Below are 22,597 nucleotides of genomic sequence, written 5' to 3' on the forward strand. Positions count from 1 at the left end.
TCTCTCTCTCTCTCTCTCTCTCTCTCTCTCTCTCTCTCTCTCTCTCTGTGTGTGTGTGTGTGTGTGTGTGTACACGTGTGTGCATGTGCATGGACCTGTATGTATTTTATATGCACCATGTGTGCGTAGGTATCCACAGACACCAGAAGAGGGCATGGATCCCCTGGATCTGGAATTATAAATGGTTGTGAAATGCCATGTGGGTTCTGGGAACCAAACCCAGGTTCTCTGCCAGAGCAGACAGTGCTCTTAACTGCTGAGCCATCTCTCCAGTCTTTTTTTTTCCCCTAAGATTCTAAATGCACACATTAAAACATTTGGTAATTCACAAGTCAGTGAAGTGGTGTTCATTTCCTTAATTATTTTTGTTACTGCTACATCTTCATGTCCCCTGATGTGTTCATCTTTGGTGCTGCCTGATGTACTAGTGAGCCAATCTAGGGAATGTTTTCATTTCATACACACTTTCTAGTCCTTCAAGTCTTGCATGTATCTCTCTTTTATTGTTCCATCTTTCCCCACTGTAGTCATACCTTACCTTACATCCATGAACACATTCCAAATTGCTATTTTAGACCCCTCTGAAGTTCCTTGCCATTGTCTCTATAACTTCTGGGTCTGTTTCTACTCATAGAATTTCCTCCTTTTAGGAGTCACACTTCCTCTTCTATCTAGTATTACCTCAGTGCAGGTGAGGTACTTAGAATGATCACCTAAGTATTTAGATTTGACTTTTCCTTTGAAACGTTTAGGATTCTTTTGTTATTTTGTTTATTTGGATTGTTTGTTTGTTTTACATGTAATTAAGTTACTTGCTTATGAGTTCTCTCTCCTCCAGGCTCCTTCTCAAACACTGTTATCAAAGCTTCAAAGAGTCTTTATTCTAGAACAGGGATAGCAGAGCTTTTCTGTAAAGGGCCAAGACAATAAACATCTTAAGGCTTTATAGGCTGGGCTCTTCTACTCAATGATGACAAATGAGTGCAATTATAAACTTTATTTATAAAAATCAGTGGCAGCCCAGATGGGCTAGGGTTTGGCCCCCTGCTCGTGTTTTCCCAAGCCATAGTCTATATCTAGGCTAACTCTACTACTAAAGACTCTTCTGAGATGTTTACTGACAGTCTACAGTGTTCAGTATAGTAATTTACTCTGGGTTTTTGGATCACAAACACCCTTTAGTCTTAGGCAAACTGGTTATTATTTATTTTATATTTCCTGCACCCTGTCTTTCTTTTTTCGCTAACATTCTTCTTTGCTTGGCCTCGTGGAGTCTAGCACAGTTTCAACCAAGACTCCTGTGAACCTCAAGGCCCAGGCGCAGAGATCTCCTCTCTCCAGCTCGAGACTAGTTCTCTCCCTTCCCACTTTATGTATCTCGGGTCTCCTGGAGTTTGATCTCTTAAACTTGGTAAGACCACCATATTGGCTCCGTTCCCTCTTCCTGCACTGTTCTGGGTGGGCAAAATGTTCCAGCAGAGAAAAAGCCAAGGTGACATATGGGGACATAAGAAGTGAATCTATGTAGCTCCATTCTCTAGTCTAATAAAGTCCAGTGGCAGGAAAGTTACACAACTCTTCCAGAACAAAGAGACATCCTTGACTCCAGCTTGCCACTCCCCCACAGGTATTTGCCTTGATGCCTATCTGCCACCTATTTGTTTTGAATACATTACTTTTGCAATATAAGACTTAGGTGCCAATGTACAATGAGAGGTTTTATAAAAGCTAACTTTCTTCCCAGTAAGTATAACCATTCAATAGGCCACCACTTTGAGTCTTATTTTCATTCCCTAGGGTAAAAGGACACCCCCAAACTTAATCTGCTCTCCCAATAGACAGAAAAGGTCATCTCCAATGAAAAACCAGAGGAATCATGATACAGATATTCCAAAAGACAATCTAGGTTGCTCAACTGCAAAAGGCAACTGAATAAAGCCACAAATATGAAGGCGAGGGATGGTCTTAAAAGCTCTCTCAAAACTGGAGAGATGGCTTAGCAGTAAAGAGCACTTGCTACTCTTACAGAGGACCTGGGTTTGAGTCCCTGAACCCACACTGTGACTCAAAACCATGTTATTCCAGTTTGAGGGATCTGATGCCCTCTTCTGGATCTCATCGGGGCTAGATATGCATGAAGTATCCAGACACATATGCAGATGAAATACTCATACATATAAAGTAAAAATAAATACATTAAAAAAAAACCCTCTCTTGATGGAAACAAGAGAGTACTCCTAATTTTAGGAGTAACTTACAGAACAGCTCTGGTAAAGGAGTTCCAAAGCAGAGCTATAGCTTTCTTCCTTCATGGATGCTCCAAAGACCTGATTCGTGTTTTCTCTGCTGGCAGCATCTCAGGGTGTGGAAGAAATGGGGCAACGCAGACTTCTATTTTTCATTGTAACATTCTCCTTTAACTAAATCTACCAGCCTCTTCCTCTTGAAACAGGGTTTTAAAAGAACACCTGCTTCTCTGCATTTTCTAGTTTATTTTATTTTATGCCAGATATGTGACATTATTCAGACGATTGTTTTGTTATTTAAGATGGGAAAGTGGTATGCCAAGATTTCTCCCACAGCTCAGCATAAAAACATAATAGCTTTGCTCAAGGGATATTAAACACCAGAGTACCTCACAGCAAGGAAGGCTTTATCATATGATACACATGTTTTTAACTAGCAGGGTGCTAAGTTGTAGGAGCTGTAGTCACTTGACTCCGCCTACCAGCAGGTGGGTCTATTTGTGGAGATGCGAGGTGAGGCGACATCTCTCACTAGCAGCTGAGACTTCCTCCAACAGCCTGTCACTGACTTCCCCAAGCACAACCCCAATCATGAGAGATCTTCACCCCGCCTCTGCCTAGGGAGTGACAGCAGCCCTGTCAGCATTAAAAGAACCCCTGATAGGTTCTGGCGCCATCATGGGCATATGAACAACCACCTTCCCCAAGAAGGCTTGTGTTCCCTTTACCATCCAGCCCACACCCCCATTTCCCAGATAAACTCCCCCCCCAACCAAGAAGGACTTACCCTACTATTACTATAACAAAATCCAGTAAATTCCATCCATTCCTAACGTAAGCATTAGGATGCAGCAATAGTCCATACGCTATAATCTTCAGAAATGTCTCCACTGTAAAAATAATCAGGAAGGCATATTCTACTTTTTCCTGTAAAGAGACACAAACACATCAAGGGGGGGTGGTGAGAAAGAAAGAAACAGTGATCAGGATCAACAGCTCAGAGACAGAAGCATTGCCCCCCCCCCACAATTTTATCATGAGAACTAGAATTACTGTCCTGCACATAGGCCGAGAGAACATTGTAATTTTAATGCTGAATTTCACAAGCAGCTAAGTGTTAAATACTGTCATTCCAGGCTGCATTATTGCATTTTGCCACCTGCCCTGATGCATGAGCAATGAGTCTGCCTAGGACATAACGAGCATGTTTTCTATTTGCACACATTTGCACAACACAGCATGTTTTCCCCAAGATTGCCAGATCAGGCTCAGAAAAGCACCAGGATGAAACAAGCACTCTGACAGTGGTGTTTGAACAGAACGCTGTCTGGAAGAATAGACACATAATGGACCTCACTCTTATTTTTTCTTGGGTTTTCCTCTGACATCTTAAGTTAAAGCCAGCTTTGTAACTGTATGGCAAGGTGACCTTGGACAGGTACCTATTCTACCCTAGATGTGACTGTTCTTACCTACAGAGAAAAAGGCAGGGAGCTCAGATGCCAAAGATACTGCCTAATACTGCATGCCTCCTCTTCCTGGATGGCACCCATGATGGGCTCCTAAGCAGCCTCCTGGAGATACAGCTCCGACTTTATCTCAGTTCCCATGCCTGCTCCTATCTGATTGCCACACACGTCTGCAGCACTGCCTGATGACCAGAACCTCTCCAACTCCAACCTGCATGACTCCCCAAGCAGATGAGGATACCTCAGTCAACAGGTCTAAACGCATAGACTCTTTCTATAAATTTGATAGAAACCCAATGGGCAGGGCCATGAGTAGCCAATTAGCATTCTCTGGCTTTAATCTACAACAAAACAATCTCAACAATGGAAACCTTTCTCTGTGGGCTCTAGAGTCCTTAGCTACTATCATCCCCAGGGGCCCGAACCCTTAGACTCACGGACTTCACTTATTAACATGGTTACTACGGAAGGCTATAGTAAATATGGCTCAGGAAACGGTGAGCGCTTCCTCTACATGATAGGCATCTCAGAAGGAATCAGGATTAAAAACATCCCAATTCTGGTCCCATCCTTGAAAACTTTGGCCTGGAAGGGGACACAGGAACTTTTTAAGCACATTCATGTCCATAGAGAACCTCTAAAATCCAAAGAGTTAGCATGAGAGCACGTCTCTACTGGTGCTGAAGCCAAGAGTCTCAGCCACAACTCCTAGGCCTGTCCTCTTCCCCATGGTCACACAAAAGAAGGCAGACACTGTGTGACCACTATTGTAGACATGGATTTATAAATGGAAATTCATGCTTTTTAAAGGAAATGCTTCTGCATAGGAACTTCTTATTTTGGAAATCATCTTTTAAAATATTCATTGCAGGATGATTCCAACAGGCTTGCCTTCCTAAAAATGTAACATATCTATGCACACATTTGCTTGCAGGAGCTACAGCACTCTTCTGCATTTCAATGGAAATGTTGTATGCCCTACCCCTAGGCTGCAGGCCTCTGCTACTAGACAGCTGGCTCCTGTCTCTGGCTGCCCCAGGACAGAACTTTCTCATAGCTTCTTACCAGCATCCTCCCTCTGGGCCACCAGGGCAATATCCAACTGCAGCCTGTGCATCCAAGACAGCACCTACCTTTTTTACTTCCCTGCTTGGCTACAGAAAAGCCAGTTGATGAGATTTGCCTTCCCTAACCCTAGGCCATTTTTGGCTCTTAACATTCACTCTCTCTCTCTCTCTCTGTGTGTGTGTGTGTGTGTGTGTGTATGCATGTATATGTGTGTATATTTATGTGTATGTGTGTATGTATGTGTGTGTATTTATGTATGTGCATGTGTATATATATGTGTGTGTATGTATGTGTGTATATACATATGGAAGCCATGGGCAAACATCAGTTCTCTCCTACTGTATTTGATCAGAGGATTGAATTCAGGTCTTGGTCTTGGCAACAAGTATTCCCACCCACTGAGCCATCTAGCCAAACCTGGTTCCTGTCATTTCTAAACCTGCCATCCAATACTCTGTGAATCCTTGGAACACCATCACAACAGTCTAAGAAATTCTTTTGAGTTAGTCAAAATCAGGATGTTTATGATGTCAAAGCACTAATTCATACCCAATCCCTACCCATTCATGCCTCCGGGTCCTTCAGACAGATTCAGTTCTCTGCTAGCTTATCCTGTGTACCCCTCCCTCCACCATCTGGTCATCCTTCCCACTCCTGCCCCCATTCCCCTCACACAGTCAGATCCTCTGGGCTAAGCAGCCTTGAAGGTGCTCCCAGGGTAGCATATGCACCATGACCTGACAGGCCACATGCAGACCTACGGGGCTGCTGCTCTGCTTGAAACCCAGGTTCTTTATTATCCTCCTGCTGTATCTTTGAGTGGGTGGTCTCATAGGAACATGAAGACACATCACCCAGCACCCCAATTCACAATAAATTAATACAGTGAGGGTCAGAGTTTGACTCTTCACTGGGAGATGTAGAGAGATCCAAGAAGGAGCACAAACTCTGAAAACTCAAAGGAGGAGGAGGGAGAGAAGTAGGAGGAAGAAGAGGAATAGGAAGAAGAAGAGGAAGAAGATGAAGAGGAGGAAGAGGACAAGAAGTTATTCTGTGACTTTAAACCAGAGGCCCAAATCTCTGAAAATACCCACCTGCTTTACTCAGAACTGCTCTTACCACCAAATGTACATCGTCAATACATTTTCAAGACTCCTAGTTCTAAGAGAACAAGATAATCTAAAAACAGCACACTGTCTTGAAAATTCCTCTTCCCTTTTATCCTCTCAGCTTTATTTACTCGGCCAGACAGGAAAAAAGCTTTGGCTGCCATGCCATCAATATTCATAGCAGTTACATCCCTACGTCAAGACAGTACCATACTTCAGAGCAGAAAAACAAGATAAAGAACAGAGAGCACACCTAACAAACACTCTCTGCCTTTTATTTATAAGTAACTGTGCCATAATAATATGAGGGCAATTAGTGTAACTGAATGGCTGGAGGGTTTTTGGTTGTTTTTTTTTTTTTTAATAACCTTCCCTTCCTCTATTAACCCTCCCTTTAAAAAATGTTGGTTCTTCTTTCTAAAATATTTAGTGAATTCCTTGATGGAATGAGTTATAAAAAATAGAAACTTGGTATAATATGGTTGTTACAGATATTCTGTCAAATGTCAAATGAACAAGCATAACATGGTAGACCAGTTGTCCTATAAACCAGGGACATCCAAGCCTCAATTCTGACATTACCAAAGATTCCTGAGAGACAAGAGTACCTCTACATTAAACAAACTTTGTTATACTACTACTACTGCTATTATTATTTATTATTACTATTATTATTATTATTATTATTATTATTATTTTGGCCAAGCAAAAATTCAGGAAATGTGACAATTATCTCCTTCAAATGGATTGTTTATTTGAAGGAAAAAAAATGAATTTCAAAAGGAAGGTGAGAAGGAAGCCAGACAACACTGAAAAGAGTTTGAAGGCACAGAAGTCAAATGATTTGCAGCAGAGAAGCATAGAAGTTTGTAGCAGAGACAGAAAAGAAAACCAAGATGGTGCCACAGCAAAAGAAAGACAGGGAAACCTGGGGAAGGGGCAGGTGAAAACATTCTAGATTTGAAATGAGCTAGTCCTTTTTCACAAAGCCAGATCAAAGGCTGTATCACAAAAGTGACCCACCCAGTGAAACAGGAAGACTCCATGATTCCAACCCCCCTGTCTGCCCCCAGCAGTGCTTTCTTTTCTCTGGCGGAGGTCCTTATTGAGCAATGCCAGTCAAACTGCCCTTTAGAAAGACATCACCTGAAACAACTCTATATAAGGTCCAAGTCTTTCATGACATTTTAAACTACCAGGGACATACAGGCTGAAATCTAGCTTTTCTTTGTCGTATGGTTGTGGGTTTCTTGTGGGTGCACATATGTATGGGTGTAATGTACATGCACACATATGTGGAAGTCAAGAGACCAATCTCAAGTGTTATTCTTCCTTAAGAGCTGTTCACCTTGTTTTATGGTGTTCCTGGAACATATCAAGGGACTTGCTAGCCACAGATCACCAGGAATCCAGCTATCTCTACCTACCAATTCCTGGGAACACAAGTGCATATCAAAATGCCTTGATTTTTCACATTGGTTCTGGGAATCAAACTCGGGTCTCCGTGCTTACATGCTTATCCTTACCCACTTATAAGCTCTTACCCACTTGCCATTTTCCTAGTCCTAAAATCAAATGATCTATCTTCTTAAACAGTGAACAGAACATTAGGACAGTCTCTAAGTCAACATTTTCTGAACTTATTTCCAGTGTCTAACCACTTAACCCTATAAAGGCCTTTAGGACACCAAAAATTGTCATCTGGCAAGGACTGATTCCAGAATACTTGGTTCTTTTCTTCAGGATCCTTTTGCTATGTGTTGCTGCATCAACATTCATATATATATCTGTCTACCTGCCCACCCATCTGTCCATGTATGCATCCATCTATCCATCCATCCTGTGCTAGGTCCTCCTTAGCAAAATTCAGTATCTAACTTCAGAGTCCCCAGCTGGTTGACAGAGTTCTACAGAGGCTGATACAGGTCAAGAGCACTTGCCTCTTTGCTTTGCGCATTCACACACGACCCATGTCTTTGAGAAGGTTTTCCTTACTTGTGAGAAGCTCATGTCTGTGTGTGCCCTGTCTGTGCCCTTGCAGGCCTCAGCTCTCTAGATTCAAAGATCATTCCTCACTGTCCTTACAAATCTAGGACCTACCACCACACACAGCATGCTACTAGAAAACCAGTGAAGAAAAAAGGTGAAGAATAAAGGAATATGATCAGACATAAAGAAAACTATTATAACACACAATGGGAAAAGGACAGTATCTTTAAAAAATGGTCCTGGTAAAACTGGGCATCCAGAGGGAAAGAAGGAAACAGGCTCTTTATCTTACACCACATACACAGCCAAGCAAAATAGATCAGAGACTTAAACAGTAAAATACTAAGTAAAATTACTAGAAGAAAACAGAGAAAAATTTTTTTCCGTTTGATCTGAGCCAAGACATTTTAAATTGGACCCCAAAAGCACAGGCAACAAAAGCAAATATATATATATATATATATATATATATATATATATATATATATATAAATGAAATTGAACCAAACTAAAAAGTTTATGCACAAAAAATGCCAATATCAGACAACTTACAGAATGAAAGAAAATAATTGCAAACCATACAACTGAAAAATGATTAGTAGCCAAAATATATAAGGAACTTAATTCATCAGCAAGAATACAATATTTTTAAAATTTCTCCCCCAAGAATACAAGTAGACACTTTAAAAAATATATATGAGACATAAGAATGACCAATAATGGCTGATCCTGTGCCACATGCTCCATACCCAAATACCGCCAGGAGAGAGCTGGTCTCCCAAGAGGGCCAGCACACCAGTGAGTACAGGTAAGACCACTACTTACGCTCAAATTCCTGGCCCAAGAGGGTCCTGCCCAGAGCTACCAGGACACAGGAACCAAGAAACAGCCAGGGACAGGATACTTCTGATTTCCATCTGCAATCCAGAGCTGACCCTCTGCCACAGCTCTTGATACCCAAATTCCTCCCAGAGAGAACTGGTCTCCTGGTTATACTGACATACAGGCTTGCAGGAGGGACAAGCTATAGTCAGAGACAGCTAGACCAGCTAACACCAGAGATAACCAGATGGCAAACGGCAAGGGCAAGAACAAAAGCAACAAAAACCAGGGCAACTTGGCATCATCAGAACCCAGCTCTCCCACCACAGTGAGCCCTGGATACTCCAACATACTAGAAAAGCAAAACTCTGATTTAAAATCACATCTCATGGTGATGATAGAGGACTTTAAAAGAGACATAAATAACTCCCTTAAAGAAATCCAGGAGAACACAGGTAAACAGCTAGAAACCCTTAAAGAGGAAACACAAAAATTCCTTAAAGAATTACAGGAAAACACAATTAAACAGGTGAAAGAATTGAATAAAACCATCCAGGATCTAAGAATGAAAACAGGAATAAGAAAGAAATCACAAAGGGAGACAACTCTGGAGACAGAAAACCTAGGAAAGAGATCAGGAATCACAGATTCAAGCATCACTAACAGAATACATGAGATAGAAGAAAAAATCTCAGGTGCAGAAGATACCATAGAAAATATTGACACAACAGTCAAAGAAAGTGAAAAATGAAAAAAAGCTTCTAATCCAAAACATCCAGGAAATCCAGGACACAATGAGAAGACCAAACCTAAGGATAATAGGCATAGACGAGAGCAAAGATTCCCAACTTAAAGGGCCAGTAAATATCTTCAACAAAATTATAGAAGAAAACTTTCCTAACCTAAAGAAAGAGATTCCCATGAACATACAAAAAGCCTACAGAACTCCAAATAGATTGGAACAGAAAAGAAATTAGAAATTCCTCTCATTACATAATAATCAAAACACAAAATCCACAAAACAAGGAAAGAATATTAAAAGCAGTAAGGGAAAAAGGTCATGTAGCATATAAAGGCAGACCTATCAGAATTACACCAGACTTCTCACCAGAGACTATAAAACCCAGAAGATCCTGGGCAGATATCATACAGACCCTAAGAGAGCACAAATGCCAGCCCAGACTACTATATCCAGCAAAACTCTCAATTAACATAGATGGAGAAACCAAGATATTCCATGACAAAACCAAATTTAGACAATATCTTTCCACAAATCCAGCTCTACAAAAGATAATAGAAAACTCCAGCACAAGGAGGGAAGCTACATCCTAGAAAAAAAGAAAGAAAATAATCTCTTTCAACAAACCTAAAAAAAGATACCCACTCAAACATTATTCTACCTCTAACAACAAAAATAACAGGAAGCAACAATCATTTTTTCTTAATATCTCTTAGCATCAATGAACTCAATTTTCCAATAAAAAGACATAGACTAACAGACTGGATACACAAACAGGACACAGCATTTTGCTGCATACAGAAAACGCACTTCAGTGTTAAAGACAGATTCTACCTCAGAGTAAAGGGCTGGAAAACAATTTTCCAAGCACATGGCCCCAAGAAACAAGCTGGAGTAGCCATTCTAATATTGAAGAAAATCAACTTTCAACCAAAAGTTATCAAAAAGGATAAGGAAGGACACTTCATACTCATCAAAGGAAAAAAAATCTAACAAAAAGCACTCTTAATTCTGAACATCTATGCTCCAAATGCAAGGACACCCATATTCATAAAAGAAACTTTACTAAAGCTCAAAGCACATATTGCACTTCACACAATAATAGTGGGAGACAAAAAGCCTACATCCCACTCTCATCAATGGACAGAGCATGGAAATACAAACTAAACAGAGACGTATTATTGAAAACTAACAGAAGTTATGAACCAAATGGATTTAACAGATATCTATAGAACATTTCATCCTAGAACAAAAGAATATACCTTCTTCTCAGCACCTCATGGTACCTTCTCCAAAATTGACCACGCAATCAATCACAAAACAGGCCTCAACAGATACAAGAAGACTGAAATAATCCCATGCATCCTATCAGATCACCACAGAATAAGGCTGGTCTTCAATAGCAACAAAAACAGCAGAAAGCCCACATACACATGGAAGCTGAACAACACCCTACTCAATGATAACCTGGTCAAGGAAGAAAGAAAGAAAGAAATTAAAGACTTTTTAGAATTAAATGAAAATGAAGGCACAACATTCCCAAACTTATGGGACACAATGAAAGCAGTGCTAAGAGGAAAACTCAGCTTTGAGTGCCTCCAGAAATAAATTGGAGAGAGCATACACTAGAATCGTAACAGCACATCTGAAAGCTCTAGAAATAAAAAGAAGCAACTACACCCAAGAGGAATAGACAGCAGGAAATAATCAAACTCAGGGCTGAAATCAACCAAGTAGAAACAAAAAGAACTATACAAAGAATCAACAAAACCAGAAGCTGATTTTTTTGGGGGAAATCAACAAGATAGATAAACCCTTTAGCCAGATTAACCATAAGGCACAGGGACAGTATTCAAATTAACAAAATCAGAGATGAAAAGGGAGATATAACAACAGAAACATGAGGAAATAAAAAAAAAAGAACATCAGATCCCACTACAAAAGCCTATATTCAACAAAACTGGAAAATCTGGATGAAATGGACAATTTTCTAGACAGATACCAAATACCAAAGTTAAACTGGGATCAGATAAACCATCTAAACAGTCCCATAACCCCCAAAGAAATAGAAGCGGTCATTAAAAGTCTCCCAACCAAAATAAGCCCAGGACTAGATGGGTTTAGTGCAGAATTCTATCAGACCTTCAAAGAAGACCTAATACCAATACTCTTCAAATTATCCCACAAAATAGAAACAGAAGGAACACTACCCAATTCATTCTATGAAGCCACAGTTAAGCTGTGTATTATCCCTTGGAGATGGAATGGTCTCTGTCTAATGAGGAACTTGTCACAATTTCCTTTCATAGAGGACTTCATAAGAGATACTTTTCTACTTCTATCATGTTTAATGTTCCAAATAGATTTTAAAAACTGGTTGAGTGCATATTACTTTTAGCTTCAGAAGATATCATGTATATTTAAGAGTCATTTAACTAGTATAAATTATTTTTTAAAATGTCAATACTGAGTTGTATATTTTAAAATAAATTTTATTAGTTTAATAAAAAGAAAGAAGAAAGAAAGAAAGAAAGAAAGAAAGAAAGAAAGAAAGAAAGAAAGAAAGAAAGAAAGAAAGGAAGGAAGGAAGAAAGGAAGAAAGAAAGAAAGAGAATGACCACTAACCATCTGGAAAAATACTCAAATCGTTCATTTTTATGAACAGTATTTTTTTTTTACATTTAAGTCTGAGCAAAGATTTCTTGGTTATGATCCCAAAAGCATAAGCAACAAAAGCAAAGAGTACATAAGTGGAATTGCACCAAACTAAATAGTACTCATACCTCATGACAATGGCCATCATACAAAAGTAGAAAGAGTAAGTGTTGGTAAACATGGAGAAAGGGAATCCTTGAATACAGTGGGTGAGATTATATATAACTAGTATAACCACATGCAGAATAGCATGAGATCCAACCAAGACTTTAAAATGGAACTGCCACTTGATATAAAAAGTCTCCAAGAAGGAAATGACCAAAGGCAATGAAATTAGAAGGTTGAAGAGACACGGGTGTTGCCATGCTCACAGCAGCACTGCACAAAGCAGTCAACACATAAGACTAACTTAAGTGTCCACCAGGGATATGCAGATAAAGAAAAATACTCTGCAAAGAAGGAAATGCCATCACTTGCAACACATGAGTGAACCTGGAGGATATGATGTTCAGTGAAATAAGCTAAGCACAGAAAGTCAAACAAATACTCACGACCTCACAAGCATGTGGCATTTGCAAAAAGTCAAAGAAATAAGCAAAGAGAGTAGTGGTTGGAGGGAGGTTGGACTTCCGTTGGATAGGAGGAAGCCCGGGATATCAACAGTACAGAAGCATGAGTAACAACAAAACAGAATATGGTAGGAACTTGCTAAGAGGAGATTCTAAATGCTCTTGCCATAAAAAAGTATATAAGCAAATATGGGTATGTTAATTAGCTTAAGTCCTCCATTCTATAATGCATCTATATACTAAAACATGTTGTACATCATAAATATTTATAATACTTACCAGCCTAAAACAACTGTCAAAAATTCCCTCTCTGATACTGTCTCTCTCAAAAACTGGCCAGCCATGTCTATAGGGCCTGGGGTCATTTCTGCTTCATGCATCATTAGATTCCCAAGGCTGATCACATTACTAAACACTCAATAGCTGTAAATGAATAAGTGGGATAGACACTCAATTTCTATAAGAGAATAAATGGAAAAATTACATAGTTGGATTAAGTAGCATTAGGTATCTCTTTCTGCTGATATGGTCTGCGACTCCAGGACCCTTTGAATTTTTGCTCAGTTGCAGGGAAATTTGCATTTGGATGTGGCCATTTGGCGACTATCTGTGCCTCAATGGTGGGGCAGGGTACCAGGCTACTGATGTTGAATATGCACAAATGGTGGCAGGTGTCCTCAGAAGCAGGGGCATAATGCCTGAGGATAGAAGAAAGAGGCCAAGGCAGAGGGACAGATGGCTATAATAGGTTGCATGCATGTGACCTGGTTTGGCCTCCCTTTCTCACAGGTATAGAGTGTGGACAGAATTAGATAGTCTCTTCCAGCCAGATGACTACAAGTCACCTGGCATGCAAGGCAAAATTCAAACACAGGTTTCTTGGGGGTCCCAGGGACTCCTCAAGGATAGCCATTGCAGGGAAGCAAGAACTAAAAGAAGCTGCTGTTTCTCCAAGTGGCTGGGTCACCCGAGGTCACAGTGCACGTGTGGGCTCAGTATGCTGAGATTCTCTTGTACTGCCTCACACAGTTCAAAATGTGACCCTGGGGTATCACTGGCTGCACTTGCTCCCTTTTGATAACCCAGTGCAACCCTAGTGAAATGCTAGTGGGTGAACCACTGGCAGGTGGCCTCTGTTCCAAACTAGATGGCTGCAGGGAAAGCTAATGTGGTCCCCTGCAGGCTCCAATGAAGTATGCACTTAAAGGCCCCCCATGGGTAGTTTAATGGCACATTTACATGGAAAAAATGGCTCCAATACTCGGGGTGTCCTCTCTCCCCCCCCCCCCCCCCCCCCGTGTGTGTTTAAAGGTACAAATTTTACATGGCATTTGTGTCCCCAGAGTCCAATCCCGGTGTCATCTGCTTATTTATGACTTCTGATTCTCAGTTCCCTCAACTAGAAAAGAGGAATAAGTCATTCTATGTCTAACCTGCTATGTCTAATCATGTTACAGTACAAATCCAGCTAGGTAAAGCAGGAGGAGCTTTGTAGACTTTGACATTGTCAGGGTCAAATGCTGCCCTGAAGGGCAAAGGTGAGACAATGCCCCTGTCTATAAGGATGCATACAGATGCAGTCCTTACAAGAGCCTCTGCAACTCTGGAATGCTCTGTCCTGAGACCCTTGGTAGTCCAGAGATCCTATAACCACCAGATAGAGAGAAGTCTGCCTTAGGCTGTCCCCAATATGCCCAGAAGTGACAAATGGAGAGGTCAGCAGGGTAACCTCAAAGACATCTGGTCTCTGAGGAGCCTCAGAGCCAGAAGCAGAGGAGGCTGTTGGAGCAGTCTCCTGAATCAGCAATAGACTGCGGGGGAACTAGCACTTTACTAACAGGCAGAGAGCAGTCACTCTAGATGCAGTGAGTTATCAGGTCCCTGCCATCCAGCAAAACACCCAGGTGACAGCGCCCTACCTGTCTTCCAGGAACTACTGCATCCCTAGCTCTCATCCAAGAACTACAAGAGTTGGCATGGGAGCTAGGCGGCTGGCTCAGGGTACTCAAAGGTCCCACCCGCACCATCCGGGTCCAGTCAACACTAATCCTGGGATTTGCACTTCAGCAATAGATAAGAAGTTGGCTGACTTAACTCTCAAAGGCTGTAAGTCTGAAGCTGAGAGAAAAGCCACCACCAAAGAAAGTTCAGCCAAAACATGGGGAAGAAAATAGTAAGTCAGATACACAAATTCAGACAAAAGTAGCCACTGACCACTATTACCAATTCATTAGCCTCTGGATCAAGTGTAACCTGAAATCAGAAACCCACTCCTGATATTCTACAGTTATAAAAGCAAGTTTGGGTTGGCTTGAGATCACATGTACCTGGAAAAGCTCTAGCTACATACAAAGACTGACAATAAGAGTCCATTTACCAAGAAAAGACTCCCTTGAAAACATCTTCAGACACACAGGATCAATGAAGGGCCCCTCTACAGAAGACCCATGGTCTCTGCCAGCTACCATCTATCTCTGGGAGGTCACACAGTAAAGCTTTCCAAATTTACTACTTCAAGGTCTTCCATCCTGGGTTCCTGCACTCTCTACACATGGGTAAGTATGCAATGCTTCTCACTTACCATGTCTCCATTCTGATCACTGAGGAAAAGGATTCTGGGTTCCTTTGGTGGTGGGTATATCCTACAACTGGTAGCTTCCCACTTCCTTACCAAGGACTTCAAAGGTACTGCTTAAACTGTTCAAGACCCTCCTCTTTTGATTTAAGTCAACAATACTTTCTAGGTATTTCTGGGATGCCTCCATCCCAGGCAGATCCAAACATGGCCACAGTACAGTCTGCATCTTCCAGGGGGCTGGCAGATGCATATACAAAATTGCTAAGTGCTGCAGAATGGCAGTCAAGTACAGAAACTCCTCCTGCAGTCTCAGGAAAGGATGTAGTGGTTGAAAAATTCATGAAAGCTTCTTGGAAAGCATGAGACTAGAGTCCATTGAAATCTCTCCACCTTTACCCAAGCACCCCAATAACCAGACAAACTGTGCAAACCAACAGCCTGTTACAGCCTGATGAGAATGGTCCTCACCTAGTGGCTTCCTCTCCCTTTTCTAGGAGTCCTGCTTCAGCCTACCAACTTCCATGCCCTGCACAGATGTCATGTTCCTTGGATCATCTGGTCTTTGTGGCTCTCTCTTCCCCAAATGCTACACTGACTCCCAGGGAATCGATGGGGCTCAGATCATGTGGTAATTTGAGCTGCCAATCATATTAAAGTAGTCTTGACATATTTGTTGTTACAAACAACACAAACCAAACCCTACAGCATGTCCATATCCGTTGCCGAACAGAAATCAGCAAACATTTCAAAATGGCAGGAATCAGTATGGTTAAAAATCAAGCATTTTCATTTCAACAAGAAATTCACTCCTTTTCCCTGATAATAGAACCAGAGGAAAGCATTTCAACTTGATGATTAAATTTACCAATTTCTTAATTTAAAATAGCATCTCATTTAATTTTCCTGATGTCATTTCATATTCTTGTAACCACAACACACACACACACACACACACACACACACACACACACCCCACAGCTGCCACTACAGTTAAAGTTAAGGCTTTCTCATCTCTTGTCAATCATCCAGGTGAGAAAGGATGGCTGGGGAGAGGGCATAGTTTACACACCATGTGTTAAGTCCACACACTCAGTTATTTCTAATGCTCAGCAGCATCAGCCAAGGAGACTTTGCAATGCCTCCCTTCCTCCCTTTGGCTGCCACCAAACCATCTTAGACGGAGAAGAACCCAGAAATTCTGGGGCCATGTGAACCTGGCCACGGTCACACCAATAAGCATGGCCAGTACCCAGGAGGCTGGGAGATGCTGGAGGAATGCCCCACCCCAGAGTCAACTTTGACAAATATCATCCAGGTGACTTTGGGAAAGCTAGTGTGACACATTACCAATTAAAGAAGAACTAGAGCTTCTGCCCAACTGTTGGCCTCAATAAACTGTGGACATGGGTCAATGAGCAGATACATATACACACCACAAAAATGAAACAAAAACCCCACAAGACTAGAGCTGCTCCCACCATTGATGTGGCACTGAGGGCTACTAAAAGTTCTCAAGAAGGGAAAGCTCCGTAAGCAGTCTGTCATGTGAAATTTCTGCCAAATTCTTTAGCAGAACAGCTAGGAGAGGATTCAGGGTACTTGGGCTGCCTGTGTCCTGGTGGCTTGAATTCAGTCAGGGAGGTTCATTAAATGCTAACATTTTCCATGTGGAAAAAAAAAACCTCACTGTTAATCAAAAACAGAAACCATGCCCTCTGTTTTGAAGGGCCCAGAGTGCACCCACCTGGTGGGGAAACTCCAGGTCCACATTCTCTTCATGCTGCCTACCTCTTACTGGACTGACAGATTACTAGCTTAGCTAACTGTTCCATTGTCATGACTAAACACTATAGCCAAAGCAAGCTGTAAAGAGAGCATCTGCTTTGGGGGCTCATAGTTCTAGAAGGTTAGGATCAGTGACCATCAGTGACAGGGAGCAGGGCAGCAGGCAGGCAGGCACGGCAGTAGCACAGTCGCTGAGAGTTAACATCTTGTGTGTGTTAAAAGCACAAGACAGAGAGAACTAACTGGGAACCACATAGGTTTTTGAAACCTCAAAACTCACTCCCAGTGACACACTTCCTCCAACAAGGCCACACCCCCTAATACTTACCAAACAGTTCTACCAACTGAGGACCACACATTTAAATATTCGAACCTATGGGAGCCATCCTCACTGGAACCACAATTGTTCTACCCAAGTCACAGCGAAATGATCTCAGTGAATCAAAAACTAGAGAAGTGAGGGGCCGCTATCTCAGTCTCCAGCTAGGGTTATAGATTGTGACCACATACAGGGAAGCTTAATTGAATGTGAAGGTCACAAAAAACGTGGCAGCAGTATAAAGTTTCTAAACATGCAAGGAATAAAAATTAAAAAGAACTCAAACATGTGCTAAACCCGAGGTATTTCCAGCAGAGCTCGCCTGCTTGTCCACGTTGTATCATGGGGCTTCACTCTAGCCTTGGTTCTGATCACATGACATGCACACTGTGTATTGTGCACACTGGCACACCACACAACACCAGTGCTGAGTCAAGACTAGTCTGTATTACAAACTGCAGTGTTTTTACTGTACATATATAAAGTGTTTTGCTCTTATAGCGACATGATGATTTAATTATGGAAAACGAAGACTGAATATTTTCCTACCATCATGCCTTAGCAAGTAAATATCAGATTAGTATATCTTTGGACTGGATTATGTTTGAACGTTTGATTTTTAAAATTGCTGTTGGAGTTGTTGGAGTCTGATTTAAAAAAAAAATCATCTTGTGAATTTTGGCTTAGAATTAGGACAGGCTTCCTAACAATTGCTATGAACATACTTCTGCCATTTGTGTTCCACATTTACGTGAAGTGGTATCCTCAGCACGGTCATCATAGAAATCCAACTGTCAATCAACTCTGAAAACCACTAAAGATGTCTCATGTCTTATGGTGTCAGATATGCAGCCAAGATTTAATTCTTTATTAAAAAATTAACAAGCATACCTATCTAATTAGTGTGTAAACTTGCTTTCCTCTTTAATAAAATGGTAAAGTTCAAAGCACACCAAGGAACCTCTTTAATATAAATTTCTTTTTATTATCAGTAAATGTTTATTTTACTTATCTGTACACCCAGAGTCTTAGGTACTGTCTCTTGGCTGTAACAAGAAGCAGATTTAAGGGATAAAGGGTTGATTTGGCTCACAGTGTGACCGTGAGCCATCATGGCAGGAAGGCTGTGGAGAGCAGGAGGCTGCTGGTCATGTTGTGTCCCGAATGACAAAGCAGAGAGCATGAATGCCCATGTCATTTCACTTTCTCTTTTTTGTTCAGTCTGTGGCATGGGCTGGCCAGGAAACAGAGCTGTCCATATACTTAGGGTGAGTCTTCCTACCTTAATTGATCTAATCAATAAAATCCCACACAGGCATGCCAAAGGCTAATCTAGATGCCCCCTCACAGGCTTGTCCAGGCAAGTCTGAGTAAGACTGAAAGGCCGCATCATCCATAGAACCTTTCTCAAGTACAAAGCCCTCATGAATTCGAAAAACTTAAGAAACTCTTGAGTTTCTCTCTTGCCGCTCAACCTAGCAGAATAAGGATCCCCCTTGGGAGTGAAGTCACTGACCCCATCGCAGCTGCTGCACCCACATCTGTCCCTATGGGCCGTGCTGTAAACCTCCCACCATGAGACAGGGCTGTGCCAGGTAGCGCTTTCACTTTGGAGCGTAAGAGCAAAGAACATGGGTTCTGGTCTTGGCACTGGCACTAATTAGCCATGTGGACTCAGGCAAGTGACTCTACTACTCCTTCTTTATCATAAGATTAGCACAAAGAAAAGAGTGTGTAGGTTTGTTATGTAGAAGTGATGCCACACATGTAAAACACGGAGGCCAGGGGCTGTGTGTGGCAAATTCCACCACAAATCGTCATGGCACACAGGCTGTGACTACTGTGTCTATGCAATGCTTCAGGCTCAGCCCTAGCCACAGTCCAGGAGCGGCCTCTTCCCTAGCACAAAGTGACTATTAAATATTAATGCAAGGACAACATACCCAGCTCCTTACAGTCTAAACTCAGGCCTTTGCCCAGACACAGCTCTGGGCAGAAGACTGGCTCTACTTTGTGGAGATCACTGCACCACCCTTGGCTGTCCTACAAAAGCTGCAGACTATAACAGCTAGGAAGAGAAAGGGTCCAGCTCTCCAGGCTTCATGTCACCCACCTCCCCACACTCTGAATAAAAGGCAGCAGCAGGTGACTAGGGTTCTGTGGAGGTCTGGCTATACTCAGCTCAGAAAAGATTCTTCTGGATCAACAACCCTAATGAGTGAACATCATCCCCAAGTGAATTTGCTGAGGACACAGCAATGTAGCTGATGTCTTTCCAAGTCAATTTGTCTATCAGTTTACAGCTAAAACTACAGGGCATTTGAAGGGTTGCATGGAGACCTAATACAGAAGAAACTTCCTAAGATATATACATATGTGACAGTTATCTAAAGGAAATTGTCAAGTAATGGGGGAGACAAAATCCTAACCAGCCATCTCTTGTCCCACCCAGCAAAGCTTCAGTACCAGGGTTGGGTTCCATCTAGTTGAGTTGTTGGGCTAAAGGGTTCCTATAGGAACCTCCAAACAATTCTGGTTGTCTCCGCCAACTGACAGCAAAGTCCCTGTTGCTGAAGATAGCACCTATAATAAACATGGAGATGTTGAACTACAGAGAGCCTTCTCTACTGTCCAGCATCTTTGTCACAGGAAGGACTCTTCATGCTATCAAAGGAGTAATAGAAACACCAAGACAGCCACAAACCCTTTATCTACAATGGTGTACTGCCTGCATGATATGCTAGGGCAGTGGTGGCCCAAAGCTGTATGTTAAGCAAAGCTTATCTGACTTAAGATCCACTCCATGAGACTTACATAACCATACCTGGCACTGCTTGGGTGGCCAAGCACCTGAGACTAGAAAGCCCAGGGATCTAGGGGAAAACCAGATAATACTGGTCTAAAAAAAAAAGAAAAACATATAGTGATATAAGAGACCTTAATGGTATTCTGCTACACTATAGATCCATGCCTTGACAGCTAGCAGAGTGAAGTTTCCTCCTACAGCAGATGGGAACAAATACAGAGACCCACAGCTAGACGTTCACAGAGTGAGAGACCTTGGAACACTCAGCCCTAAAGGGCATGTCTCTATCTAATCCCTCCTCTGAAGAGTTCAGGTAACTCCATGGAAGTGGAGATAGAAAGAGTGTAAGAGCCAGAGGGGAAGGAGGAATCAAGAAAGCAAGGCCTCTAAACCAACATGAGCAAAGCTCATATGAACACTCAGAACCTGAAGCAGCATGCACAAGACCAATACTGGTCTGCACTACATCCTCTGTTCATTCAGTATGGCTTCCAGTGGAGTGTTTTTATGGGATTCCTGAGTGAGCAAACATGTGGGTCTCTGACTCTTGTGTCTTCTCTTGGGCTCTTTTCCTACTGTTAGTTTGTCTTGTTCAACTCTGAAGTGAGTTTTGGTTTTATTATACCATATATTATTTCATTATACTTTTAAAATGAATGAATGAATGAATGAATGAATGAATGAATGAATAAGTGGGTGAGTTAAAAACCTAGGGGTAAAGGTTAACAACTGAACTGTCTCTTAGACCTGCTTGAGAAGGAAAAAAATCAATTGTTTTCAATAGAGTGGCACTTGGTATCTCAATCACTCTAGGACAGGGCTCCTATTCAGGAGTTATTGGCCAGCAAATAACGGAGTCTGCAGTGTTTTCTCTGTGTTTTGTTTGGTTTTGTAGGAGGGCAAGGTTGAAAGGGAAGAATCAGGATTTTATTTTGCTCTCTTGGTTTTGGGATTTTGTTGTTGCTATTGGATTAGGGTTTTGCTTGTTTTTGAGAAAGAACTTACAGTTAGGTGGGTAGGGAGGAGAAGGATCTGGAGGAACTCAAGGGATGGGAAGAATGTGATTGAAATATATTTAAATTTAAAAGTTGTTTTAAATAATAAGTAAAATAAAAAGTGAACAACGTATATAAATACTTAAAAGCATGGAGTATGTGACCGAGATTAGTGTTTCTCAACACACACATACTGAGAATAATTAATAATAATATTAATAATAACATCATGCCTCTAACTCACTGCTCTTTCAATATTAGATAGCACAAGTATATCAACGAAGAGATGCTGAAAAGTTTTACATCTGTGCACCAGCCAACCTCATGGCCTTAAAGGAAAAGTGAGAGAGAAACTGGGGCTTGGAGACCCACACAGGTGGAGAGCCCATGCGGGCGGAGAGCTGAAGGAGTCACGGTCACAGGCTTGGTCCAGCCAGTGAAATCTCACTGCCAGCCATCACCTTGACCACCTTGCAAGGCCAGGAGAGAGGACTCTGCACTGCACGTTGACCTCATACACAGAACCTTTGCATGGGATTTCCCATGAGTGACTCCACACCATCGGAGCGAAGAGGCCCCACAACCACTTCTGAGTTCTACTTTCCAAATCTCTGATTTGTCTGAGATTTTTCCCTCTGAGCATCTCTTATTTTTATTTTTTCATTTTTATTTATTCTTTCACACAACACATCTCGACCACAGCTTCCCCTCGTTTCACTCCTCCTAGTTCCCCCCCCACCTCCCCATTCCATCAGATCTACACTGCTACCACCATCCTGTCTCCCCACCCCCTCCCCTCAAAAAAGCTGGCCTCCCAAAGACATCATCTAAACATGGCACAGTGTGATCCAGTAAGACCAGGCACAAACCCTCACATCAAGGCTGGGCACAGCAAACCCAGTAGAAGGAAAAGTATCCGAGGAGTAGGCAAAGGAGTCAGAACCACCCCCACTGCCACTGTCAGGAGTCTCCTCTCTCCCCACCGTGAAAACAGTAAGTCAACAACTGTAACATATATGTAGAGGCCCTAGTGCAGACCCATGCCAGCCATGCAACTGCCTCTTCAGTCTCTGTGAGCCCCCATGAGCACCGCTTAGTTGACACCATGGGCCGGAGCATCTTTTATTTTAAAACAGCTGAAACTCAAATATTTAGGACAGAAGAATAAAGTATAAATTTTAATTTACATTAAAAATTTGAAAAAAAATTTTTGAGAAAAAAAATGAAACAAATAAGACATTACAAAGAAGTGTCCTGTGAAGACTTCTTTATTAATATGCGCCCCCCACCCCGTGCTATTACCTGAAGTAAAAGAAGGAAGTTGGACCACAGACTTGAGGTCTTTATTCCTTAAATGAAATTATTTCACAACACAAGAAGAAAACAAAATTTCCTTGAGAAAAGTGCACAAAAGAAAGAATTGAGTAACAGAGGAAAAGAGCCAGCTT

The 22,597-nt window shown here is 41.7% G+C and overlaps 1 protein-coding gene across 3 annotated transcripts in view; it reads right to left on the bottom strand.

The window, feature by feature from the left end:
• Cacna1d (calcium voltage-gated channel subunit alpha1 D) overlaps window positions 1-22,597 on the bottom strand; it is a 303,098-nt gene that overhangs the window by 149,499 nt on the left and 131,002 nt on the right. For all 3 annotated transcript variants that reach the window (XM_028754108.1, XM_028754107.1, XM_028754110.1), the window contains exon 4: window positions 3,034-3,173. In XM_028754108.1, coding sequence (XP_028609941.1) covers window positions 3,034-3,173 — 140 coding nt within the window. The remainder of the gene's footprint in view (window positions 1-3,033; window positions 3,174-22,597) is intronic.

This window comes from Grammomys surdaster, unplaced genomic scaffold (genome assembly GCF_004785775.1).
Source record: "Grammomys surdaster isolate TR1022 unplaced genomic scaffold, NIH_TR_1.0 125979, whole genome shotgun sequence".
In the NCBI taxonomy this organism is placed as follows: Eukaryota; Metazoa; Chordata; class Mammalia; order Rodentia; family Muridae; genus Grammomys; species Grammomys surdaster.